The sequence below is a fragment of the Lynx rufus genome, unplaced genomic scaffold, assembly GCF_022079265.1.
Source record: "Lynx rufus isolate CCGP_SWC_20201006 ecotype Redwood Valley unplaced genomic scaffold, mLynRuf1.p SCAF_2, whole genome shotgun sequence".
Lineage (NCBI taxonomy): Eukaryota > Metazoa > Chordata > Mammalia > Carnivora > Felidae > Lynx > Lynx rufus.
The window spans coordinates 202,087,518-202,113,929 of NW_025814834.1; the positions used below are offsets into that span (position 1 = coordinate 202,087,518).

The following is a 26,412-nucleotide window of genomic DNA, read 5'->3' on the forward strand; positions in this document are numbered from 1 at the left end:
CTTCACTTACCATCACCCTTTCCCGACATCACCCTCACCCCCAAACAGACACCAGCCCCTTGCTGCCCTTAGAATAAACTTTATTGGTTTTAGCCAAGAGCAGGCCCTGAGATGGGGGTCCCGAGAAGAGTTGGGTGGCTTATAGGAGAACTATGTCCTGGGGACCAGGTTGGTTCTGAGGGGCAGAAGGCCATCCACCCACTCGCATGGTCGCTCCAGGAGTGTCTGCCACAGCTGCTTCTCCTCTGGTGTGGAATCCATCCAGGGCACCTGCAGCCCATAGCTGCTGCCTAGATATGTGCAGACGGGTGGAGGCCGTGGTCACACCGGACACCCCAGGTCTCAAGGAACACCTGCCTGGTCCCAGATTATGCACTTCCACTCCCAGTTCTCAGTGGACACCAAAGCCCAGGAGAGGGCAGAGAAGTGCCCGAGGCCACACACGGAGCCCCTGCTTCTCAGCATCAGATCTCCCCAGGGCCCTGCCCCACTCACCTGTGCCCAAGCTGAGGCGTGTACCCCCCAGCTGGCGGCTGGCCAGGGCCCCATGGTCCCAGAGGGAGAGCTCAGCACAGGCCTGGCGCAGGTCAGCAGGCCCGAAGCCATCATAAACCATGGTATGGTTGAACACAGGGCTGAGGCTGCGTCGCACCACCCTTGTCCTTTGGCGGCTGGCCCGGCTGTCATCAGGCAGCACTGAACTGTGGGGGGAGGTGGGCTGGCAATCACATGACCCAGAACCAACCATTCACTGAATCCTACCCGTTTTCCCTCACAATGTCCATGTTCCCTGGCTGCTGCCTGAGGCCTCCTGCCTTTAAAAGTTACAACTCCTGGGGCGCCTGGGTGGCGCAGTCGGTTAAGCATCCGACTTCAGCCAGGTCACGATCTCGCGGTCCGGGAGTTCGAGCCCCGCGTCGGGCTCTGGGCTGATGGCTCAGAGCCTGGAGCCTGTTTCCGATTCTGTGTCTCCCTCTCTCTCTGCCCCTCCCCCATTCATGCTCTGTCTCTCTCTGTCCCCAAAATAAATAAACGTTGAAAAAAAAATTAAAAAAAAAAACTGTATTTAAAAGTTACAACTCCCCCCCAAAAAAAATAAATTAAAAAAAAAATAAATAAAAGTTACAACTCTTATTCACAGGACCCTGGAGTAATGTCTCTGCTACTTCCCCACACAATGACCTTCATTGGCTCCCTGTTGCCCCCAAAAGTTGTTTCCAAACTTTTTAAAGCCTCAGAACCCTTTCTGCAAGATAAAATATCACTGAAAAAGTAAAAGCACAACACTGTCCGTGGTGGAATCTGGGTCTGCAGCTCAGAACCTGATCCGCTGAATTCCATTTCACTCTCTGAGTGTGGGGTACCACCTGGAGGCACCCCTAGAAGACCCCTAGAGGGTACTTTGAAAACCACTGAACTGCAAGTTCAGGGCCAAGCCCCACAGCCTGGCCTTCCAGGTCTTTTCAGGGAAGAGCCACTCTGAAATGCAGCTCCTCAAGGGTGTCCTTAACTTCCCTGACAGGCCTTTGCTCCAGTCGTCCCTTTCACCCCCGCTCAGTGGTCAAAGATCAGACTGGGGGGATCAAGGGTGGTTGATTAGGAGGGGTTTGTCGGAGGTGGGGCGTTCCCGAGGAGGGGGCGCGGAGGAAGGGAAGCGCGAAGGTCCCGATGCCCCTCACCATTGTACGTAGGAATCCAGGGTTCCTGAGCGCTGCGGCACGAGGCCCTGAGCTTCCTTCACCCAGAAGTGCAGCTCCCCGCTGGGGGGCAGTCCCGCTCCTGCGGAGAGGCTCGGCTCAGGCCCGAGGCTCCACGCCCTTGCGCGACTGGAGGTCCCCTCCTCCCAGGGCCGGTCCAGCACGGCCTCTCGCCGGGCGGTCACTCACCCTCGGAGCCGGCGGGGACGTACTTGACCGACAGAGAGAGCAGCCCGCGGCTGGGAAGGTCGTCGGGAGAGGGCGGGACCTGCGAGAGGCGGTCTCATCAGGGGCGGGAGCAGGCCCAAGCCGAAGGGGCCGCAAAGGGGTGGGGTCTCCATACATCGACCGGGCGCGGCCAGCCGGGGGCACCCAACCGGCCGTCGGGGGCCAGGCCCTCGAAGGGAGCAGTAAGGTGGCGAGTAAGGTAGCCCCGAGGGAAGGGGAGGCCTAAGGCGGAGTCTGAGTGGGGCTGGAGGAAAGCTCGGTAGGGTGCAGGTGGGAGATCTCCCCATGCGGGCCAGCTGCCTCACCCGGGGCTGCAGGGGGAGCCAGGTGGATGCAGAGCCCCAGTCCCACGTGTCCAGAGGCACTTCGACTTCGCCCAGAAAGATGTTGCGACCAAGGCTTTCGCGGTGCCACACGGATAGGCTCAGCACGCGGCCCCGGAGCTCGGCCTGCGGGACGGAGTACTGGGGACAGGAAGTGCGCTTTAATGGACCACCGCGGCTGGCCCCGGCTTCAGCGCTGCGGGAGTGTACGCCCCTGTCCTACCGCTCTCCTTGCACGAGGGAATCCGGGGGAGCCCCGAAGGCCATTAAATGGGGGTCTGGACTAGCGCCATGCCCACCACTAGACTGACCCACTGGAGAACGCATGGACGGAGGGCCTCCCTGCCGTTCCTCCCGCAGAACGGAGGATCGGAGCGACCTGCAATGACCATACTATGGCGGTCCCTGCCACCCGGCCCCCGCAGGAAGGGCCGTCGGGTTCATTAATGGGGGAGTCTTTTGGTCGTCGCAGCCTCACCCGCAGAGTCTCATTGAAGACCGGGTTCAGATTTCTTTTCTTCACCGCCGTCTTGCGTTTGCTCTGCTTATCCGGGAGGAGGTAGCTTTTGACGTAGCTGAGGCAGGGGGAGGGGAGGACTGGAGCTGAGTGGGGGGGGGGCCCTTCCAGCGCCTACCCGCCCCCCCAGTGGGCCTCCCCAGCTCCAGCCGGGGGAGCACGGCTTCCCGTGCAGCGCTTCCCAGGAGTTATCTCACCCACGCCTCCCATGGACATCGATACTCCCCATTTTGAAGACGAGGAAACTGAGGTCACGAAGAACGGTGGGGTGGGGCGGCGAGACGGGTCGGGCACTCACGGGTCCGAGCGGCGGCGTCGCGCGGCCGCCAGGCCCTGGCACTGGATCACGTGCACGCGCAGCTCCGCGGTGCCCGGCTCGTAGCGCAGCGCGAAGTGCACAGAGCCGCACACCTGCACGGCGCCCGCCTCCGCCTCCCCGGACAGGCTCAACTGGCTGCCGCTCAGCTGCGAGCGAGGGTGCCGGTCAGGGAGAGCGTGCAGGCAGGGCTCAGGTCGCGGCAGGGGAGGGGGGCGGGCGAGGGAGGGGTCAGGCCCGGGCCACGCGCGGAGTTACGGAGGGAAGGCGCCCCCCTCCCCACCGGTCTCCCGCGTCCCCAGGTCCTCGCCCTCACTCCTCACCGTGGAGGAGTTGAGGCTGGACACGGAGGAGCTGCTGCTGAGCATGCGGTCGAGTGAGGGGCCGGGCCCCGGGGCCTCCTCTCCGTTCTCCAGGATCTCTGGCGCCGCCTGGGTCTGGGGAAGGGGGAAGTGACCGGGCGCCCCCTCTTTCCCAGCCCCTTCCCAGGCGGCTTCAAGTCTGGGGCAAAGGGCACTGCCCGCCCAGAATCCGCTCCGGGTCTTGGGAGCAGCCGCGGGCCGTTCCCGCCTACCTGGGCTGTAGTAGGCGGTGGCTCCTGTCTCCGCGACCGCGGCTTGGGCTCCGGGTCCGCCTCCACCGCGTAGACCTGTGGGGCCCCTGGGCCTGGGGCTGGGATGGGGCACAAGCTGCTGAGCGTGGCCCTCTCCTGCCCGCCCCTCAGCCAATTTGGAGGGACTGGTTTGCGACCCTGGTGACCTGCAGATTCAGGCCCCAGTGCTGCGGGACGCCCAAGGAGACCACACACACACACACACACACACACACACACACACACACGAGAGACAGAGAGAGAGAGAGAGAGAGAGAGAGAAGAAAGAGAGAGAGAGAAGGTGAGAGAGAAGGTGACTCCCACAGGCGATTGGGGTCACTTAGACTCTGATCCCCGAAACCTCCTTACTCCCCAATACACACCCTCCCACTCACCTTCCTGGGCCTGGGGCTCTTCCTCATGCTCTGAAGTCTTTAGGGGGACATATGGTGAGGGAGAATCAGGTTCCTGAAAGAAGCAAGGAGTAGAGGTCACAGTGGGGTCTAGTGACAAAGGGGTCAAAGGTCACAGTGGGGTCAGAGGTCAGAGGCTCCAGCTGGCTACTCCAGACAGATTCAGCACAGCCCTCAAGGCAGGGCTGGCAAGCAGCTGCAGGACCAGTTGGGCCTGTACTTCACACCCCCTCACATGTCAGGGCCTGCCCTGCCTGACTCCCAGGGTCCCACTGGTGGCACAGTAGTGTCTGAGTCCTGGGCCTCGCCCAGCTCCGTCCCCCACCACCTCTAATAGCCGGCTTCTGAGATTCCCTTAGAGGCCAAGTCCATATCTCCACTGGACAGAGGAGGATGACAGCGGCCCAGACCAGGATCTCCTGATTCTCACATCCCATTCATTCATCAGCTCATTCAGTGACTCATTCCTCACCTCAGCCTTGCTGAGCATCTCTTGGGGGGCCTCGTCCGTGGGGAGCCTAGAAGGGAGAGGTGGCTGTCAGGGGATAGGCCCCAGGGGACTGGTAGGCACCCTCCCCTCCCTGTCACCCCTCCTCACCTGGGCTCCAGCTCCTCTTCAGTTTCTTCTTCAGCAGCCGCGGCCTCAGCCTCCCTATCGCTGCCTGGAGCCTGGTCTCCCGTGCCTGGGTGAGAAGTTCTGTGAACCCTCAGTCTCAGGAAGTCTGGCCTTTGAAGATGCTCACTTACCTCCTGCTCCTGGGAGGGGTGGTGCCCACCCAAAGACACACAGTACCAGGGGCCCTCTCTTCCTGTCCATGTATACCCAGTGCCCTGGGCTGTGTGCAGCCAGCCCGACCCTAGGGATCTCCTCTCACCCCTGGAGCTCTTCTTTCTGCGGATAGAGGCTCGGACAAGGTCAGAGCCAAGGTGGGCATGGTGGTGCCGTTGTGAGCGCGCTTCCTGGAACCAGTCTCCCGTCAGGATCTTCAGCTGCCCGGGGTCTGCCAGCGAGGCCCGGAGCTTGCTGGAGGATGAGGGAGGGGATGGCTGTCACCCAACCAACATTCCTGCCACCCACTCTGTGCCAAGCCCTGGACCCGGACCCAGGGACACAACAAATCAGACTCGATCCCTACTCTGGGTCAAGGAGCTCAGGTTGGTGGGAAGACTGCATCCAGAGTAGATAAGTACATTATAATGAGGTAGGTGCCATGATGGATATGAGAAGGGCCAGCTTTGCCTGTGGGAATCTAGGAGGCCTTCCCACTGGAGGTGACATTTGAATTGCTTCTTAAAGGACAAATTGGAGTTCTCCTGGCAGAGAAGGAGAATCATTAGCATTCATTAAATGACTACTGTGCATAATCCCTCCTCCTAATTCTATGAGGTAGTGCTCCTTAGGCCTCTTTTACAGATGAGGAGAGTGTTGCTAGGGAGGTCGGGTAAGCTGCCCAAGGTTACATGGCTGAGAGGTGTCTGTCCCCAAACGCTACTTGTAAGTCCCATGCTCTTCTGCCACTGTGCTCTTTCTTCCAGGAAGAAGGGACAGCATAGGAGTGAAGGGTGTGTTCGGGGACTGTTAAGCACTTGGGTGGCTGTAGTGGACACTTTATGTGTGTCAGGGGTGGGGCTTGCTGGTGGAGGATGAGATCGGGGAGGCTGGCAGGGACTAATCAGGGAGGCTTTGCAGACCACACTTAGGAGCTTGGCCCTGACATGAGATGCTGAGGAAACAGAGGAGGTTTTGCTAGGGGATATTAAGAACAGATCTGGGGAGCTCCGGGCACGGCATGACCAGGGGCTCAGAGAGGGCAAGCTGGGAGGCAGGAAGGTAAGAGAGCTCGTGCAGCCACCTTGGGAGGGGTGAGGAGCTGAGCTGGCTAAGGGCGGAGGCAACCAATGGGCAAAAACAAGAACTACCCAGATATTTGGCACACCTGAGCCTCCCAGAGCCTGGGGCCCCTTCCTCCTGGGCTCCCCTGCCCTGCCTCACCTGACCCGGCCCTCCTCCAACTGGCGAAGGCGGGCATCTCGCTTCAGGACGTCGGCAATGGCCTCCTGCTCCTCTTCTGTCAGGAAGCTGAGGTCTAACAGTCCATCAGTCTCAGGCTCTGGCTCATGCGCCATGTGGAGGCAGGGCAGGGTCCAGAGTCCCTCTTGAGATGGGGGACCCCTGTGGGGCATCAGCTGGGGCAGTGCCCCAGCTGGGCACACGTGGCTCCCTGGGGGCAGACCAGAGGTCAGGTCAGGCCCTGCCCGAATACGGGGCACATCCAGGAGCTGACTGCCTTTCCTTTTTCTTTGTTAAAGTCGGCTTCACGCCCAGAGTGGAGCCCAGCGCAGGGCTTGAACTCACGACCCTGAGATCAAGACTTGAGCTGAGATCAAGAGTCAGACGCTTAACTGAGTGAGCCACCCAGGCGCCCCGACTGCCCTTTTCTGCCCAAATATACACCCAAATGTTGGGCAGATCAAGGTGGCATGATGCACCCCCATGGACACGTGCATACACCGGCTCATGAATACACGCATAGACACACTTGAAGACGTGTACAGAGTCACACATGCACACACACTGACACTGAAGACACAACTACCCACGGGGAGGTGTACACATGGGCACACTGATACCTGCATAGACAGGCACGTGGACACATGTTCCTCCACAAAGGACCCTATGCAGTTATAGTCCCATATAGACCCATGCCCAGACCAGGACATGTACCTAACATATTCTTAAATTAAAAAAATATATATATGTTTATTTTCTTTTGAGAGAGAGAGAGAGAGAGAGAGAGACAGAGTGGGAGTGGGGGAGGGGCAAAGAGAGAGGGAGACACAGAATCTGAAGCAGGCTCTAGGCTCCCAGCTGTCAGCACAGAGCCTGACACAGGGCTTGAACTCATGGACCACCAGATCATGACCTGAGCGGAAGACAGAGGCTTAACCGACTGAGCCACCCAGGTGCCCCCGTACCTAACATTTTCTTAAACCTGCACACGAGGACCCACAGAATGTATAATAACCCTGGGGACAAAAACATGACCTGAGATTCATACAAATCACACTGACTTTTGCACAGAAATTGCCCCTCCACCAACTGGATTGTGAGCTCCTTGAAGATAGGGACAGGGCCTCACCCCAAAACCCCGTATGTTATACACAACAGATAGTTGGTAAAAGTTTGATTAATTGAATGCAGAAATATACCTGCACACACATGGGGAAGGCACACACACACACACACACACACACATCTGCTCACCCTCCTGCCCCGGGGAACCTCCCAGTATGGGTTCCTTCCCTCCACCCTTCACCTCCACTCTGCCCTGGCCCATTTGGCCTTCCTGTTTGAAGCAATCTCCTCCCCAGCCACACCCCCACTTCCTCCCCTCTGAGGTAACCACTGCACCCACTCCCACTGAGGTCTCCAGCCAGGGATGCCCCTACTGCCACCCCTGCCCTCTTCCCCAAGCCCCTGAGCCCCTCTCCTCTGGGCCACATGGGTTCTCCCCCTTGCCCTGACCCAGGACCTGGCTGGGGTCCCAGAGGTGGAGGCCAAGTTTGGCAAAGCCGCCCAGGCTGCTCAGGTACCATGGTGACTCCGGAAGGAAAACATTTGCCAAGCTCAGAGGGGCATGTGAACGCGGCAAGAGACCCATGACTGGGCCATGGGCAGAGCAGAGGCATGGCGTGAGCCCGCTGGGCAGCCTCTCCTCCCCCGCTGCCCCTCCCGGCCTCTCCCACACCAGGGCACCGGGCAAGGCTGAGATGAGAAGAGGGTGCTCTGCAGGCAGGTCCTGGCTTGTGCCCGCCCAGCTGAGTCAAGCCCGAGAGAGCCCTCTCCCTGTGCTGCCCCACCCTCACCCCAGGGCTTGGGGTTCCCGAATGTCTATATTGAGTACCATGTATAACACTGTGAATGCCCATGTGCCCAATGTTAACAATACTTCCTGCACATCTGCTGTGTTCAAAGTGCTGGCTGTTGCAAATGTACGGTCAGGGGCTCTTCTGTGGCATGGTGAGCAAGGCTGTGTTGAGGTCTCTGTGTTACGTTGTGCCCTTGTGAGAGTCTGCATACTGTGGGATCTAGGAGGCTGTTTATTGTGTGGGTGTGAGTATTGTATCAATGCATGTGTGTCTGTGCATCATGTCACAATGTGATGCCGCGTGGGTGACTGTTGTCTGTGTTGGTACGTTCAGTAACTTTCCGGTGACAGCGTTGTGTGGTGCGTGCACTGTGTATTTCCTCCTGTGCTGTGTGACTGGACTGTGTTGTGGGGTGTGCTCTGGTGCCCTGGGGACCACCGGGTGTGTGTGATTGAGTAGGGAGGTGGGGGATGTTCTGCAGAACCGACCCTGCCCTTGTCCTGCAGGTCTGAGCCTGGGGTCCCCAGCAGCGCCTCCCTCCCTGCAGCCCCTTCTCCTTCTAGAGGCAGAACCAAGTGTCCCGTCCTCCCCACTCTGTTTCGACCCTATGGGACAGACCCATTGGTCAATGTGTTCCAGTCCCAGACCCTCTCCCACCTCCTCCCACACCCAAGGCCCCAGAGGGTACCCAGGATACCAGGTGGAAGTGCCTACCCGTTGGACACTGGCAGGGAACCCTGGCCCTGAGGTATGTTACCTGGAGGGGTCCAGTATGGCTCAGACACCTTCGTAGGGTGACTTCGGCTCCCCTGGCAGCCGAGTTTCAGGGCTGAACTTCAGGAGACGTGCAGTGAGGGACTAAGGCTGACTCAATCAGCAGCCCAGAGCAGCTGCCCCAGGAGGAGGAGGAGGAAACACCTTCTCACCTTCTCAGCAGGGCCCGATGCAAAACCAGGCCTGGACTCTCGGCACCCGGGGCGGAGGGTGGGGTGGGGTGCTGCGAAGCCTTGCCTTGCAGAGGACCCAGAGCCAATTTGGTGGGCGGGAGGCACCCGGGGCTTGGCCCCAGCTCCACTGCGGACTTATTCTGTAATTCCTGTACCACAGGGCAGAGCGGCACCAACCCCTCAGAGCCTTGGTTGTCTCAGCTGTGGAATGGGTGGTGCCCCCACCCTGCCTGCTGAATTGCTGATAGGAACTTGCTTTGAAAGCAAGGTTAGAGACCTTTCTAAGAAGCAAGGTTGGAAGGGTTGCAGACTGCAGTCAGAGGACCCTTAGTAGAGAGAGTTCTCGCTCTGCCACTTTGTGACCTTAGGCAGGTGTCTCAAACACGCCGAGTTGCAATTTCCTCTCCTGCACACTGTGGATAGAAGTGGGAAGAGCCTTATTCTAAGAGACAGGAGAGCGCCCGGCACAAGCGGGCATGTGGTAGGTAGCAGGTGTCCCCTCTCCAACACAGTCCATTTCCACAAGTGTCCCCTCTCCAACACAGTCCACAATCACTGCTCCTCCCTGTCCACATGTGCCTCCTGGGAAGCGCTGGCCACAGCCAAGCTGCTTGGTCCCCTGACTGTGTCTCCACACCCCTCCCCCTCCCCTACCAAATCTTAACTTCCAAGTTTCTACTGCTGTGAACAGCCCCGGCCTCCTGCTACTTGCTGCCCGTTCCCAGACTGCCCCACCCATCCCCATCCGTCCCCGTCCCCCATCGCTGTTGCCCTCCCAGGGGTCGGTACCGGCCCAGCCTCTTCTGGAACCCTCCTCCTCCCTGCCTCCTGGCCTCCATTCAGCTTCTCCAGCTCTGCCTGTGCACACGGCTGTCAGAGGACCCTTTTAGCACCCCACTTTTATCTGTCATTCCTCAGCTTTGGAAGGTGCTGGCAGACAACCAGGGTGACCCTGTGTCCGGTTCACAAATGTGCTCCCAACCGGCCCAGCCTCCCTTAGACACTTTAACTCTTGGGCTGTCCTACTCCTCAGCCTCACCCCCAGACACCCCACTCTGATGTCCTGGTCTCCCACATCCTTAGGGCCCTCCCCAAAGACTCTGCTCCCTGTCCCTTCAACACCCCGGTCTGCTGGCACGCCCTGGTCCCCAGCTGCAGGAGTGGTCTCCCCACTTGCCGCCGCTGTCCCTCCAGGGCTCCTTGCCTCCATGCTGCGCTCTGCACTTAGACTAGGCAACTCTCACGGTGAAGAGGCAGGGGCCTGGAGGCCAGTGGGTCTGGCTTAAACTTCTGGCTCTGCCACATGGTCCCCAGTGGACTTGAATCAACGACAATCTCTTTAAGCCTCACTCTCTGCCTTTATAAAACAAGGGCAATGACAGCAGCCATCTCAGGGGACCGCTGAAAGGAGTGTCCCTTTACTCCATTCTCCTTTTTGATCATAGTACCCAGACCTTTGGAGAACAGCCCCTCCCCACTTTACCCCTTGTGCTCCAGCCAGGACATCTTGTGGGGTGGCTCTGGAACCAGGCTACTGAGCTTGAACACAGTTCCACTCTTCCTACCTCTGTGCCCTTGAGCAAATCACTTTACCTCTCTGTGCTTATTTCTTCATCTGTAAAATGGGGACCATAGCACTGACCTCATTGGGCTGTGGTGAGGATAAATGATACTTTATTCCAAGGCCTAGAGCACAGTAAGCACTCAATAACTATTGGTGATTTTTATGGCCCCTTTATATCCTGTTTTCCCAAGGGTAATTTAAAGTTCTGCTAGGCTGGAGCAGGCCTTACAACTTTTTTCTGTTTTGCTGTGGTTGTCCTCTGTACAGGAACTCCCCCCCCCCCTCCCCCCCAACTCTCAGATGGATCCCAACGTGCAAAACGGAGTTTTGAAAATGCAGTTGCTCTCAAGTGGGGAGGGAGTGGCTCTGTCTTGCCCTGGAGAAACCCCATCCTTGCAGGGTCAGGGATGAGTTGACAGAGGCCTCCAGGGCCCTGAGGGCCAGCAGCTAGAGCTGCCCTCAAGGTCATCCTCAAGATGAACACAAAGGGCCCTCAGGATTCAGAGACCAAATCCTTGGCTAGTTCAACTAAAATGATAGATGCCATAGAGCAAGTTAGGAAAGACATCACTAAGGAAGTGGCTTTTAAGCCAAGCCTTGGCAAGGAGGGCCGTAACTTCAACAGGAGGAAAGCAAAGCAACAGAAATGCTGCCGTTGTGCTGGAGAGCAGGGTCCTGGAGGTCCCTGAGAAGTGGGGTGCCATGGGGCAGGGCGGTGACCTGATCGCTGGGGGTCAGCATGAGGAACTCGGCGACATGACCGACGGCTAAGGTAGGGGCCGGGGCTGGGGTGATTCCCAAACTGTGTACCCCTGGTTGCCCAGGGCGCTGGTCTGCACAGCCCCACCTGCCAATCAGTACCCATCTGCATTGAGGAGAAAGCCCACGGATGGTGGACACGGGAGGGTGCGGAGCTCCCACAGCCCCGGGCAAGGGCCGGGGGTACTGGAGGGAGGCGGACATGCCTGCCAGCTCTGCATGAGGTAAGCACTGGACGAGGACTCCACCACGGCCCTGCCAACCAGACCGCTCTCCAGGGGGCAGGACAGCAGGGAGAAAGGAGCTGAAGGGGCAAGAGACCACTGAAGGCAGAAAACAAGGACAAGACACCTTGGAGTCTGGAGTCAAACTCTTTATTGCCCTGCCCAGGGAGCCCCACACAAGGAATCCATGGAGCGGGAGTGAGGGGCAGCACGTGCCCTTTCTACAGCTTGAAGATAAGGGGAGCTATGGCAGGTGGGAGGACACGGCTCCCCTCCCGCTCCCTGATGGCACTGGCTGCTCTGACGGCTCCCCACATCCTGGATGCACGGGGTGTCCTCACCGATGCGAGGCCCATACCTGGGGCTGGAGCCCAGTTCTGTTTACATTGCTCTGGGCTACAGGGGGTCGCTCTGGACATGTCAGCATCACGCTACCTGTCCAGGAAGGCTGGGGGAGCCCAGGCCCCAAACTGCAGGGGGAGATGGGCTCAAGTGCCGGGAAGCCCAGGGAGAGTAGGAAGCAGGGGCTGCAGGGGCTAGAGGACACCAGGAGACAGGGCACAACCTGCCCCTGGTGCAGCTTCTGGCAGACAACTGATTGGGGGCCCATCCAGCCCTACTAGACCGTTCTAGAGGCTAGTAGTCAAGGTCCCAGAGCAGCTTAGCTTATGAAGGTTTCTCGGTGTCCTCCACCCACCCTGGGACCAGAGCCCTGGCAGGCAGATGTGCTCCAAATCCAGCTCTGGCCCCTTGTGCTGCCTTGTCCGGTGGTCCAAATGTGCTCCCCTCCCCACCGGGCACTGGGCTGAGGCAGAGGAAGCCCCGCAGGCAGTGGCAGGAGCAACGCTACAGAGGGAAGCTAAGGCTTTTCCAACAGATGAACAAAGAGGGTGCCTCAAGGGCGGGGGTCACAAGCCTGGGAAGGAGGGGACAGGGAGCTTCTTAGTGACCAGTGAGACACAACAAACACCCCCGCCCCATGCTCATCTTCAGCCCTTATTCCATCCCATCCAGCCCAGACCCCTGGGTCAAAACCAGCAAACCCATCCCTGCCTTTTGGGGTGAGAAAGAATCTGGAACCAAAAGGGGTGGCGACTGCCTCCTCAGGAGTGTGGTGGGTTCAGGCCATGAGGCAGCCATCACCGAAGGTTAAAGACGAGGCTGACAGTTAGGATGATGCCCAGGAGGAGGACGAAGGGCAGCCAGGTCTTCACGAAGGCCCCGACACTGACGGAGAGAGGGGAGTCAGGATGGGAAGGGCCCGATGAGTGGGAGCACTTCACAGAGCCCTGTCCGGGGCTGCTCCCGCTAAGGAAGCTCCTGGAACCACGACTTAACCCCCAAATTTGGTCAGGTAAGGGAATGGGGCCAGCCCAGCTCGGCACTGACTACACAGGATCACCAATCACAGTCCTATGCAGGGGCTGTTCCAGGTTCCTGGTGGACATCTGACACCTCACTGGGCAGGCGTGTCTGCCATCTCTGGGCCTCACTGCTCCATCCACAATCACCCCTCTCTAGGGAGGCCTTCAGTCTCAGCGTGGAAGCCAGGCTGCCCTCTGCCCACAGCCCTCAGAACGAGGCCCACTGGGAGGGGAGGGATTGGCAAGAGTTAGCATAATGTTGTGGCTGGAGCTGAGGGATTGGGAGTCAGGGCTCTGCCTCAGTCTCTGTGTGACCACAGTTATGGTCTTCTCAAGGAGCCTCTAAAAGACTTTTGGACTTTAAAAAAAAAAAAAAAAAAGACCCCTAAGTGTCTCCTTTTTAGAAGCTCTTAATGATGAGTGCAACTACAGGAAAGCTCAGAGAGGTGGCCAGGTGAGCACTGCCTCCCAAGTGGGTGAGTCGCTCAACCTCTCTGAGCTCCCTTTACCTGTGAATTGGAAATTGCCTTACAGGTTGTCAGGCTCTGGCTTCAAAGGTCCTCCCAGGCCACCACTGAGGCCCACCTGCCCAGAACCCTGCCTCTGCTGAGGGATGGGGGGAAGGGATCCTTGGGGCAGTTATCACACCCTCCTTTGAGGGTCTACCTGTTCACCTGACCTGAGCAGGCTCTGTGGACTCATAGCCTCTCCCAGGAGCCAGAATCACGATCTCCATTTTATCAAGGGGGGTTACAGCTTAGAGAGGCCAAGGCAGGTGGCTGAGATGTCACGGGTGGGACCCAGGTGGAGGTGAACTTCAGCAGAGTCACTTTCCTCTCCACCAGGAACTCAGCTAGTCGTTCTAGAGATTTCATGGCTCCAACCAGCATCTGCTTTGTCCCTGTTGGCTACAGGACTCCACAAAGGCCCTGCTGGGATCCTCGGGAGAGAGCAGCCCCAGGGGTGAGCGGTAGGTGGACAGCTCACCTGACGTACTTCCCATAGAGCAGGCAGAAGAAGCAGAGCGTCACCATATTCCAGTTGGTGCTGTTGTTATAGCGCATCAGGTTCAAGGCCAACGCCACATGTGAGTGGCAGTTGTCACAGCAGAGACTGTGCTAGAGATGCAGGAAGGGCTGGGTCAGGCTGGGCTGTGGGGGCCTTGCCACCCTGGTTCCCGCTCTGAGGAGCAGCTCACCTACCATGCGGTGCTTGTACTCCTCAGAGGCGTCGTGCACGGCGGTGTCCCATGCGTTGGGCCCACTAGCGTAGACCTGAGCGGGGTCCAACTTCCAGTACCTGGGAAGAGAGAGGGAGTTCTGGGCACTGGCTCACCTCTTTTATGGTCGCTCAGCTTCACAGATGTTCCCTGACGCCTGCTCCGTGCGGGGCCCTGAGCTGGGTACTGAGGCTGTAGGGGTGAGGCGAGTCCAGGGAAAGAGCCACACGGTGGACAACTGTAACCCAGTGTGACATGCCCAGTGCCATGTGGATCCTGGGGAAGATACAGACTAGCTGATGTGGGGGGTATGAGAGGCTTCTGGGGTGACATCTGAGTCTAGTTTGAAGGAAGAGGGGTTAGCCATGCACAAAAGAGGAAATGGGCACGCTGGCCAGAGGAAGGAGCTTGAACAGAGGGAGAGGCACAAGACTGTGCGGGGTGCACCAGGAATTAAGTGGCTGGGCACTGCTGGGGGACTCACAGGGAGAAACAGAGCAATGGGACGTTGGAAGGTGAGTTGGGAGATGCAGGTGGGGCCATGTCGTGGGGGATGTGAATGTCACCCTGAGTTTATTCGCAAGCAGCATTCTCCTAGTCCCTCCCTCCCCCAAATGCCCGACGGGGGTGAGGGGGAGAAGAGCCCATGGAGCTGAAAGCTCACAGACCTCAAGCTGAGACCGGCTGTTCCAAGCAAGGGAGTGCCCAGAGGGTCTCAAGTCAGGAAGTGCTGGGAGGGCAGGGTGCCCTCTGGCGGTTGTGTGGGGAATGGCTTGGTGGAGGAGCCTAGAGGCAGGGCATGGACTGGGGCTGCTCGGAGGCTCCTGTCTGGGAACGGGTACCCTGAAAATTGACCTTGAAAAGCAGTCTTGCAGCAGACATACAGCCCAGAGGTCCCTGGCCAACATTTCCACCTGCCTGAGGAAGTAAGCAGGGGTCAGGAAGCCACTTTCAGGCTGCCTCTGCTGTGTGGGATACCAATTCCTCCCTGGGACCTGACCAAGAGGGGGCAGCCTCAGACCATAGGGGCTGTTCTGAGCATACTGACTGAGACACTGTCACTAGGCCCATAGCTGAGGTGGGCCCCCAAGACAGAGAAAATAAAGGGGCGCCTGGCTGGCTCAGTTGGTGCAGCATCTGACTCTTGATCTTGGGGGTTGTGTGTTCAAGCCCCAAATTAGGTGTAGAGATTACTTAAAAGAAAAGAAAAAGAAAAAGAAAAAGAGAAAAAGAGAAAAAGAAAAAGAAAAAGAAAAAGAAAAAGAAAAGAAAAAAGACCAAAAATCCCAAGCAAAGTATAGCAATAGCTCCTAGAGGACCTGACTACTTTTATTTTCTCTAACCAGAATTCCAAACAGTGCCTCCTTACACCTTAAATGGCTTGTTCACTCCTGAGGGGCAGAAGAATCTAGATTTTGGAATGAGACACCTGCGTGTGAGTCTCAGCTCTGTTACTTCCTGTGCAATCTTGACTAGACCTTTGTCTTTCCTCATCCTTCCAGTGGAGCTGAATATGACCTAGCAGAGCTGAGACAAAGTCTCAGAGTGTAGGCGGAGTGTAGGTAAAGGACCCAGCCAGCAACTGGTGCAGGAAGACGCTTGGCACAGGCTGTATGCTCTGGTGGGGCCTGGCCACCCTTCCCCTCGCCCCCTCCTCAGGGGGCTGGCTCCTGCTGTGTCTCAGAAGGCCTGCCCTGCTGCTTCGTGCAGGAGCCTGGCCCTAGGGCTAGTCACACGGGTGCTCTTCACTTACTTGGCAGGCTTCCCAAAGGCCATGTTGTCTTCCTGTTGAGGGAGAAGTGCAGAAGTCAGTGGAGAACGCGCATCTAGCCTGGCAGACAGACCTGGTCAGCGGTGGAAGTGCAGGGACTAAGAGGGGGTATGACAGGCGGGCAGAAGTGGGGCTGGGCTCTGCTCTGGGGCTGCCACAGCAGCTGAGGTGCCAGCAGCAGTTTCTCTGTGAGAAGACAGCGCTGCGGCAGGAGTGCACAGAAACCCGAGACTTGGAGGGGCCGCCACAACTGCCCCTCTGTGCGGCTCCCAGGCAATTTTCTCACCTTCTCTGGCCCTCATTTGCTCCAAGTTCTCCAGTCAACCTCTGACTGATCACAGGGAGGCAGTCCCCTCGGTGGTAAAAATGACAACATCCTCTGCGTTCCTGACCCAACAGTGGTGGCCCACGCCGTGGCAGCCTGCCTGCATTCAGAGCACGACTAGGGGTTGGGGAGGGGGCCTGAGAGGCTTCCTAGGAGGGACATGTTTCACTCAAGTCCTGGACCTGCCGCATAAGATCTGGGTACGGGAGTTATGCGGGGACAGATGCTGGGTTCAGAATCAGGAAGACCAGCTGACAGAGCTGGTCAAAGATGAACTGCTATAAAAATATACGAGTAAAAGACCTATGTCATGTTAAGATGATCACGACAACTATTAATATAAACATCTTGGTACCACCACATCTCTTCATTCCAGCCCATAACGGAGATGAAGCTGCCACCTGCCAACAGGCAGGATGCTGCCCACTCATCTGGAGGAAGCCCACCGTACCCATCTTGGGCACATCCCCAGGAAACAGACCTAAGAACACAGTGGGTTCACTCTACAAGCCCCACCTCCTCTTCTCCGTGGCCACACCCGGGGAACCATGTCAGCCTCCCCTGTGCCCCCACCTTGTGACTCCCACCTTCTGAAGGTCCAGAGATGTGCTTCCTGGATGATCTGACTCTCCACTCTTGCCTCTAACCCCTACCCATGTGTTGGAACCCCAGGGGTGGGCAAAGGACTGGGTCAGTTAGTTAAGAATCCTTCTGGCCACAGTGCCCTCCTGGCCTGTCCTGGAGGCAAGAGAAGGGGGAAAGGGGTCAAACACTGGTGAAGAGCAGAGGGCCAGGGCCAGGACTGTATGGGGCCTGCATTCTCCTGGGCCTTGGGGAGACTGGAAGGCTGCTTCAGACAAGACAGGCCAGCCTTCTGCTTAAGGCTTGGAGCCCACCAGAGGTGGGCAGAGTGGGAACTCACCGAGACGAAGTAGGGGCCTGCAAAGTCCCGAATGACTCCTGTGGATGTGCAGATGCCCATGTGGCCGATGATGGGGAAAAACCACCTGTGAAAAAAGGACAGGGAAGGTACAGGGCTTAGGGGGTTTTCCAGCTGGTCAGACAGACACTGGGGACACTCCATCCGGTGTGAGAATATGTGAATATAATTTTATATAGCAAGTGCCAATTAGGGTGGCCGGGGGGACTGGGGAAGCAAGAAAAGAGGGGCAAATACAAATGAACAGAACAATGGAATGCCACTGCACGCCACGGAATGGCTGAACCCAAAGGACAATCACGTGGAGTGTGGTGAGGGTGGGGGGTGACCGGAGCTCTTCTCCGTTGCTGGAGGGCGTTTTTACTGCCTTCAAAAACTGGCAATTAGGCTATATGCCTCAGCAATCCCACTTCAAAAAAAATTTTTTTAACATTTACTCCTGTTGTGAGAGACAGAGAGTGACAGAGCATGAGTGGGGGAGGGGCAGAGAGAGAGGGAGACACAATGTGAAACAGGCTCCAGGCTCTGAGCTGTCAGCACAGAGCCCGATGTGGGGCTTGAACTCACGAACCATGAGATCATGACCCGAGCCAAAGTCGGATGCTTAACCAACTGAGCCACCCAGGTGCCCCTCAATAATCCCACTTGAGAGCATACACCCAACAGAAACAAATCCTTATGTCCACCAATGCCGTGTGCATGAACATTCATGGCACCTTCATTCAAAATAGCTGGAAACATTTGTCAAAAGTCACTGAACTGCACACTTAGAATGTGTGCAGTTTATTGTATATACATTATACCCCAATAAAATGGATCCCCCCCCCAGTTTTTATTTAAATTCCAGCCAGTTAACATATAGTGCAATGTTAGTTTCAGGAGTGAGATTCAGTGATTCATCACTTACATACAACATCCAGTGCTCATCACAAGTGCCCTCCTTAGTCCCCATCACCTGTTTAACCAGCCTCCCTCCATACCTCCCCCAATAAAGTTGTTTTTTTTTAAGTTTATTTATTTATTCTGAGAGAGACAGAGCTCAAGTGGGGCAGGGGCAGAGACAGAGGGGGACAGAGGGTCTGAAGCAGGCACTCTGCTGACAGCAGAGAGCCTGATGAGGGGCTCGAACCCACGAACCGTGAAATCATGACCCAAGCCAAAGTGAGATGCTTAGCCGACTAACCCACCCAGGCACCCCAATAAAGTTGATTACCAAAAAAACACCTAGAAGTAATCCAATGTCTAACAATACTAAAAGGAGTAAGTAAATTAGAGTATAGTCATAAAATGAAATAGTATGTAACAATGAAAAAAGAACAAACTTTTACACACAACACATATTCTCAAAGACATTAGGCAGTGAAAGAAACCTTACATAAAAGTACATGTATAAGAGGCACCTGAGTGGCTCAGGTAGTTGGGTGTCCAATTCTTGGTTTTGGCTCAGGTCATGATCTAGCAGTTTGTGAGTTTAAGCCCTGTGTCAGGCTCTGCACTGACAGTGTGGAGCCTGTTTGGGATTATCTTTCTGCCCCTCCTCTGCTCACACACACACACACACACACACACACACACACACACACTCACTCTCTCTAAATAAATAAATAAACTTAAAAAAAAAGTACATGTATAAATCATTGAGCCACGTACTTAAGATTTGTCCCCTTTATGGTGTATATCTCAGTAAAAAAGCTTAAAAAAAAGTGGAGGGCATTTAAACCAATCTGTGTGCAGGTTTGGGGCGGGGATTGGTGGGTAAGGTTTTACGGAAGGCTGCTCTAAGGAAAATAACAGTAAGTGGAACGATAAAAGATACGGATAAAAGCATGGTATATTCCAGGAACTTTTAAAGTTCAAATTTTTTAAAAACCAAATTTCAGTTGGACCCCAATATGCAAAACATACAGGAACCCCTATGCTCTCTGTAGTGTGAGAACCATGGTATTCCGGGCTCTACCTAGGTGCTGGACCAACTGATCCAGTTTAAGGACTCACAGGGGACAAAACAAAGGACTCGTTACAGGGCCAGTGGCCAAGTGCTGGGTTCAAACCTGCACCTTGCTAGGGAGGTGGAGGCCGAACCTGGAGGGAAGCAATTATTAGGGGCTGGGGCAGTTAGCAAAGACCTTCACGGAGCACGTCACTTTTAACCATGGCCTGTGAAACGACAGGATGTCAACAGGCAGACGAAAGCAAAACTCCAAAGCAGCAAAGTGCTGCACGTGTCTGGAGAACGTGAGGGGACGAGAGTGGAGGGAAGAAGCGTGGCCAGTTCAGAGGCTATTCTGGAATATTGGCCAGAGATGAGATGCTAACTAGAGTATTGCTGGTAGGGTGGTGAGAAAAATGGATTCAAAAGGTCCTTAAAAGGCACACTGGGCGGTTTTATGACTGATGAGACAGAGGTCTTCCTAGGTCTGCAGCCCAGGCATCTGAAAGGGTGGTGCGGCCAGAGTGGTCTTTTGAGAACATAAATCAGGTTCCATCATTCCCTTGCTTAACACCCGTTCGTGGCTTCCTATGACACTTAACATGCACTTAAGACTCCTTCTGACAGTTTGGCCCTGCCTATCCCTTGAAATAACCTCACTCCTCTTTCTAGCTGCTGTCTGCTTCTGGTTCCTCAAACACACCAAATCCTCCCACCTCAATGCTCTTTTTGCATTTGCCTCCATCTGGAACACTCTTCCCCTAGATCTTCACACAGCTGGCTGCCTCTCATCATTTAGGCCTCAGCTTAACTATCAACTTGGGAGGGCTTCCCTGGCCAGGCCTTCTAGAACAGCCATATACCACCCCAGATCTCATTCCTCTGCTTTAATTTCTTCACAGTATCTGTTGCTACCCGAAATCATCTTGTTTACTTACATGGTTACTGTCTATCTCTCCCGTGTATAGAAGCTCCAAGAGAGCAGGGATTTTCTTATTTACTATGGTCCCCAGAGCAGTGCCTGGCATGCAGCTGGAGCTATGAATTCATTGACTGATAAATGATGAATAAATCAATGTCCTGCATTTAAGAGTGGAGTCAGGCTCTGACGGCAGAGCTGGGTTGCGTCTTTGTTTTGGGCAAGTTACTCATTCCCAACTTTGTCAGTGAGGGGTGGAGAGTAATAATTACCTCAATGTGGGGCAACTGTTGTGAGGATTAAGTAGGCTATGTTTGCAAAGTGCTTGACACACTTCCTTGCATTTGGTAGTTGCTCAATGTTGTTACCATGAGGTGTTTATGATAAACACTTGCTATCTAATTGGCCAGACTGGCATAGAGTAAGTTGCTGAACAACCACAGTGGCCACAGGATGGACACTGAGAATTACGGGAAAGTAGCTCCTCTGGCTTCTCAGACCCTGATCTCACCCGCCTAATTCTTTCGGCCAATTCCTTTCATCTGGTTTGACCAGTACCCCACATACCACAGCTGTGTCACAAATCAGAGTAGAGGCTGGAGACAACAACTCTCCAAGTAGTTGTCTGTCTGGAAGCTCCATGAAGGCAAGCTCCAAGGTGGCTTTATGGACTACTGTCTACTTAGACCTAGTACATAATAGACCCTCAATACTATTCATGGAAGGAAGGAAGGAAGGAAGGAAGGAAGGAAGGAAGGAAGGAAGGAAGAGAGGGAGGGAGGGAGGGAGGGAGGGAGGGAGGGAGGGAAGGATGAATCAGGTATTGACCCTAGAGGGTTCTACCTGGTAAGGTAGACTGTCTCAGTGGAAAAAGCCCCATACTAGCTTCTAAGCCTTTATTTCCTCATCTATAAAACGGGGATGACAGTATCTATTTTCATTAGGTTGATGTAAGGACTGAACGAGATAATGAATATAAAATGTTTAGAATAGAGCCGAGAACAGAGTTTGTATCCAATCTTAGCTGCTTTTATTAGCAGCAGCAGCTATCATCTGGCTTTTCATGCAGAATTGTCAACATCTCTGAGGGGGTGGACAAATCTTTGGATTCAGTTGCCTCCTTTCTGATCCCCCTTCCAAAGACACATGACAGTTCCTTGTGCCACATCTATTCCTAGCTCTGCACTCTAGGTCAGCAATCATCACAATGCACTACAATGGTTAGGTCATCTCTCTCTCCCCCTCCTGCTGGAGGTTTAACAGGGAAACTATGGCTTATTTATCTTATGAACGCATGCATATAGATGTGAATAAAAAGGGGGTGTGAGCTGCTTCTAGCCGAGATGACTGGGGATCATGGTGCCTCCACCTTATGTTGCTATCAGTTCTCTGAAGAGCGGAGGACTCTACGAATGTGTTTCTGAGAACCGAGAAAAGCCAAAGAGATCTTAAGAAAACAAGATGGGTTTCAGGGGACGCCTGGGTGGCTCAGTTGGTTGAGCATTCGACTTTGGCTCGGGTCATGATCTCGCAGTTCATGGGTTCAAGCCCCACATCAGGCTCCGTGCTGACAGCTCAGCCTGGAACCTGCTTCAGATTCTGTCTCCCTCTCTCTCTGCCCCTTCCCCTGGTCCCACTCTGTCTCTCTCTCAAAAATAAACACCAAAAAAAAAAAAATTTAAAAAACAACAAACAAACAAAACCAAGACAGGTTTTTAGCAAAACCAATATGTTCCCTATCTCTTCCAGTTATTCTCATGTTGCCATTTTATTTTCTTCATAGCACTAATTATTATCAGAAGTTCCCTTATTAGCTTATTGTTTACTGTCTATCTCCTTCCACCATGATTTAAACTCTATGACAGCAAGCACCATATCTGCTTTGTCTCTTCAAATCTTTATCACTCAGAACTACTCTAGGCACAAAGGGGTCACTGAGCAAATGTGTTACAAGCACACTCAATGAATAAATGAACACTCTTTCTTAAAATTTTTATTTTTAAAGGATTCAGACTTGGATGCTTTAAACAAATGCATAAGCAGTTGAAAACACAAAGCAAGTGAAGCATTTTAACGTGATACAGAAATTAAAGTCATTTTTGGATCAGCAACATATAAAGCCAAAAAACCATCCCTTCTCCATCCACACCACCACTTGGCTCTTTATGATGGAGGGAACAAATTTCTCTCATCAGGTGAGGGGAAGTAGTCAAAAGAGAGCATGCTGTGGAGTCAGAAGATTGAGTTTGGGATGCCCTTGCTTACTGGCATGTGAACCTGATCCAGACCTTTAATGGTGCAGAGGAAGCCCAGCTTCTTCATCAGAGAAATTCCCACCTTAGAAAGTGACTGTGAAATTCAGAGAAACTGTGAGGTTTTGTGTGGTTTTCATCAGTTGTCAAGGCTGAAATAGGACAGCAAGCCAGCTCCCCCCCAACCCAGAAGCTCCCCACTAAAACAGGCGGCAGAACTACAGGAGCACCTGCTCTCTCTCCTGACAAAAAACGAGGCCACAGAAGGAACACTGCTTTGAGAGGCAGACACTCTGGGACCTAAACTCGCCTTAGAACCGAAATGGTATGTGATCTCCAGGCTCATCATCTTTGAGACAAAGGGTTGGACTCCCAGATCTCTGGGGGCCTTTTCAATGTTGACATCCCAAGAAGCGGTGTGGTCCCAGCCACACTCCCACTCTCGCCTCGGGACTCCGTCTTCTTGCGTACAGGAAGTGATCAGCAAGCATTTGCTCAATGAATGAACAAAGCAGTGAATGAATGGAGATGTCTCCTCAGACCAGGTAAGGGGCCCCTCTTCTGCACGCCCACAGGTCCTGAGCTTCCCAGCCACGGAACCTTTCCCGCCAGTCTACAATTGCCTCTCTCCCTGACTAGACCAGGTGTAACGAGGGCGAGGAGCGTGTCCCATTCGTCAGCAGAAACTGGCTCCGCGCAGGGGGCGAGGAGTGCGGGCCGGACCCTAGAGAAGGGCTTGCAGGGCGTCGGAACCGGAGGCTGGCCTGGGGCCGCCCGACACTCCGCGTCCCCGGGTGGCCGCCGAGGGGAGACTCACGTGAGCACCGGGATGGGCGTCCACACCACGCAGTAGGGGAAGCGGCTCCGGTCCACGTCCATGGCGCTGCTGCCCGAGCCGCTGAAATGCTTCTTGTCCGTCTCGGCCGCCGTCGGCACCTCCACTTCCGCCATCCCGGGCGGGGGTGGCGGCGGCGGCAACAGGAGCGGCGAACTCCCTTCCGCTTCCGCCATGCTGCGCGCGCCCCGCTCCGGCAGGCCCCTGCTCCGGCGCCGCTCGCCCCGTGGCGTCACTTCCGGCAGGTGAGGTCCGCTGGCTTCGCCTTCCCCCGGGGAATTGGAACCGTATCCCTCCGGGCCGGGCCCGCCTGACTCCCGGTCTCGGCGCCCGTCAGCCCGGAGTGTTTGCGCCTACACTGCACTGCTGCGGAAGGGATGCCCTCAGGCAGCGCGGAGTCTAGCGCGAGAGACTGAACAAGGAATTCATAATTCAGTACGCTGAGGCCTCCCAGGAGGTGTGATATAGTCACTATTTATTGAACACTTCCTAGGTGCCAAGCACTTGACATACAATGTTTTGCTTTTAATCCCCATAAATTGGTCAAACATGCGAATTTGGGTTATTTCCCTCAGGTTACAAGTGAGAAACTGAGGCTCATGAGGTGAGGTGAGTGGCCACGACTCAAACTCAAGTCTATCTCCCATGTCCTTTTCATTGTGGTCTCTGACGAGGTAGTGGTAGGGTAGAGGAAGGACAGACTAAAACGCTGTGCGTGGTGTGTGTATAAGCAGGGGAGACTTGCCGGGAGATATTTGAGCTGTCTTGATGTTTGCCAGGTGGCACGGGGGTGGGGGTGCAGGGATGCGTGCAGCCGTGCAAAGAAAGAAAAAGGCTTTGCAGAGCGCAGTGTGCAGGAGTGTGAATATCACCTTGGCTGGAACAAATCACAAACCTTAGATTTGATCCGATCCCTTCATTGTGCAAATGGAAAACTGAGGCTTAGGGAAGTTAACCAATTGTCTGAGATCACACACCAATATAAAGAAGATAGGCTTAAATCATGGATACATCGGGCTTTTAAAAGATGCCAAGATAGCCGAAGAAAATGGAATCTGCTGGGATGGGAAGGGGAAATGTAGGGTCAAGAAGAAAGGCAGCAGCTAAAAATCATGCTAGAGGGAAGTAGGGACAAAATCAGAAAAGTGGGAGCTATGCCTTGTTGGGAATGTATTTTTCTTCCATTGAATTACCCCCCCCCCCACCCTCAATGCTGATCTATAAAAAGCCTGCTATCCTTCCTGTTTCTAACAGCTAATATCTTAATACATTTTGGGGGTTATGTCTCATGGAACTCTAAGGTCCTGATTTCAATGAGCTAATATAGTTTCTAGTACAGATGTCCACTAGATGTTTATTGATTTAATGATTGAATGGGTGTTTTATAAAGGCCTTACAGGGGCGCCTGGGTGGCTCAGTCGGTTAAATATCAGACTTGGTTTCCCCTCAGGTCATGATCTCGCGATTTGTGATATTGAGCCTCCTGGAGCCTGCTTGGGATCCCCTTTCCCTCTGTCTGCCCCTCCCTCACTTGCACTTTTTAAATAAATACACACATTTAAAAAATAAATTAACAAAAAAAGGCCTTACAGAGATCACAGCTGATGATTATTCTAACCTAGTAAAAACATTTTGAGTGGGTTTGTGCTTCTCCCATGATCCACGTGTAGTGTGTGATCCTTGAAGAACAGCAACCAGCATCTAGCACAGAGTTTGGAATAGATTCAGTGTGCAGTATATGTTTGTTGAATGAATAAGTTACACTACTTCTTGATTCAGTCATTATAGCTAATCTCTTCTGGATTACAAGCTCCGAGGAAGGTCTTTGCCTTATACATTCCTCCGTCAGTGATGGTGGGTGCCCTTTAATCATTTATTGTACATATGGAGGAATAGACAATCAAAGAAGTCTTTCTTAGGGTCTACCACAAATTTGATAGCACTAACACAAGTACCACATTTACGCTGACAACCTTCAGTGGTTTCTCATTGCACTTAGGCTAAAACACAAATCTCTTACCGTGGCTTACAAGGCCCCGCGTCATGCCCTTTGTCTTACTTGTTCACTACACTGCAGCCACCCTGGCCTTTTTTTCAGTTCCTCTCATGTGCCACACACTTTCATGCCCCCAAGGACTTGGCACACATTCGTCTGCTGAATGTTCCTCACCTCCTTAAACTGGCTAACTTCTATTTATCCTTCAAGTCTCAGATTAAATGTGGCTTTCTTGGAGAGTCCTTCCCTAAATCAGAAAGTCCCTGTTAATCTCCCTTGGAATACCCTGTTCTTTTCCTTTATAGTACATTTGTAGCTATGTATTGCTGGATTCCCCCACTAGGCTGGAAAGTCTTTGAGGGCAGAGACTATATTTGTCTTGTTTACTTCTGTAAACCTAGTGCCTAGGAGTGTCTAGCACGTAGCATTTGCTTAATAAACATTTGCAAAAAATGAATGAATGGCACACACAAGCTTGGTATCATAGGCTGGCTACAGACAGTCCCAGGGCAGGAGCCTAGCTTATCACCTGCTACTTTTTGGTGTCCCAAGCTTCTTAAAGAGGACCATGGAGGCTGCTGGGCATGTAGTTAGGAGTAGTGTCTGATCAGAGGTCCTTAGCTCCTTAGCCTAGGCAGCTACAGAAGCAGAGTCATGAAGAGGGCCAGGTACCTGGAGGAAGAAGCCAGCTCCTATGACTCCTTTGGGACGTCTCTCCCAGGTTTCTCCCCCAACCCCTCAGCCTGTCCACAAGGCCCCCTCTCACATGCACACATCACTTGGGTGTTCTCACCCAATAAAAAAGCCTCCCTGGCCCGTGACTTGCCTCCCTTGCTGCTGCCACCTCTATCACCCACAGACAGATGGGAAATCTCCATCAAAGACCAACACTTCCTTCCAGGCTCAGAGGATCACAGCAGGGTCCTGGAAGAAGCTCCTCTAACAGACAGCTCAGGAAAGGATTGACAGGGCTCACAGCTGCCCCTCCCCTCAACACACACACCGACCTAAAATAGGAATGACCATCTGGATCCACTTACAGGGCTGGCTGGGGGAGGGAAGGATAGTAGAGCTGGAACTGCCAAGCTGGGAAATCTTCGAGGGCAAGATGCTGCTTGAAGAGTGAACTCAGGGCACATTCTCTCCGTGGGAGTCACCCACCCCCTCAATTGGCCCCATTTATGAGTCCCCAGGGCTCACATACCACCTCCCTCAGGCGACCTCACTCCTCATCCTGGCATTCAAGGCCCCCATGGTCTGGCTCTAAACCCCAACCTGCTTTTCAAGCCTCATTGCCGTCTCCCTTGGGACTAGCTTGGAGTTAACCTCACTGGGCTGCCCTTCAGAGAATGAGCCCAGCACGTCATCCCTCATGGCATTGCTCACACTGTTCTTTCGGTGGAATGCCCTT

At 54.4% G+C, this 26,412-nt stretch overlaps 2 protein-coding genes across 4 annotated transcripts; both read right to left on the minus strand.

Annotated features, from left to right (window-relative positions):
- Window positions 1-63: 63 nt before the first annotated feature.
- Window positions 64-8,840, minus strand: SYTL1 (synaptotagmin like 1). Of its 3 annotated transcripts, none has more exons than XM_047082678.1 (15): window positions 8,714-8,840; window positions 6,080-6,308; window positions 4,962-5,110; window positions 4,685-4,769; window positions 4,559-4,604; window positions 4,069-4,141; window positions 3,656-3,861; window positions 3,405-3,518; window positions 3,064-3,230; window positions 2,727-2,823; window positions 2,231-2,389; window positions 1,887-1,965; window positions 1,680-1,779; window positions 496-701; window positions 64-290 (listed from the first exon to the last, which is right to left on the minus strand). In XM_047082678.1, exons 2-15 carry the CDS (start codon window positions 6,268-6,270, stop codon window positions 151-153), a joined length of 1,812 nt encoding a protein of 603 aa, XP_046938634.1. In that variant the 5' UTR covers window positions 6,271-6,308; window positions 8,714-8,840; the 3' UTR covers window positions 64-150. The 3 variants fall into 3 exon arrangements, with proteins under 3 accessions (XP_046938634.1, XP_046938635.1, XP_046938633.1); XM_047082679.1 differs by having other exon boundaries at window positions 3,656-3,753; window positions 8,714-8,838; XM_047082677.1 differs by having other exon boundaries at window positions 3,656-3,753; window positions 4,685-5,110; window positions 8,714-8,839.
- Window positions 8,841-11,584: 2,744 nt separating this feature from the next.
- TMEM222 (transmembrane protein 222) lies at window positions 11,585-23,202 on the minus strand. Its single transcript, XM_047083960.1, has 6 exons — window positions 22,988-23,202; window positions 17,052-17,136; window positions 15,787-15,818; window positions 14,017-14,113; window positions 13,802-13,932; window positions 11,585-12,677 (listed from the first exon to the last, which is right to left on the minus strand). Exons 1-6 carry the CDS (start codon window positions 23,179-23,181, stop codon window positions 12,590-12,592), a joined length of 627 nt encoding a protein of 208 aa, XP_046939916.1. The 5' UTR covers window positions 23,182-23,202; the 3' UTR covers window positions 11,585-12,589.
- Window positions 23,203-26,412: the final 3,210 nt, after the last annotated feature.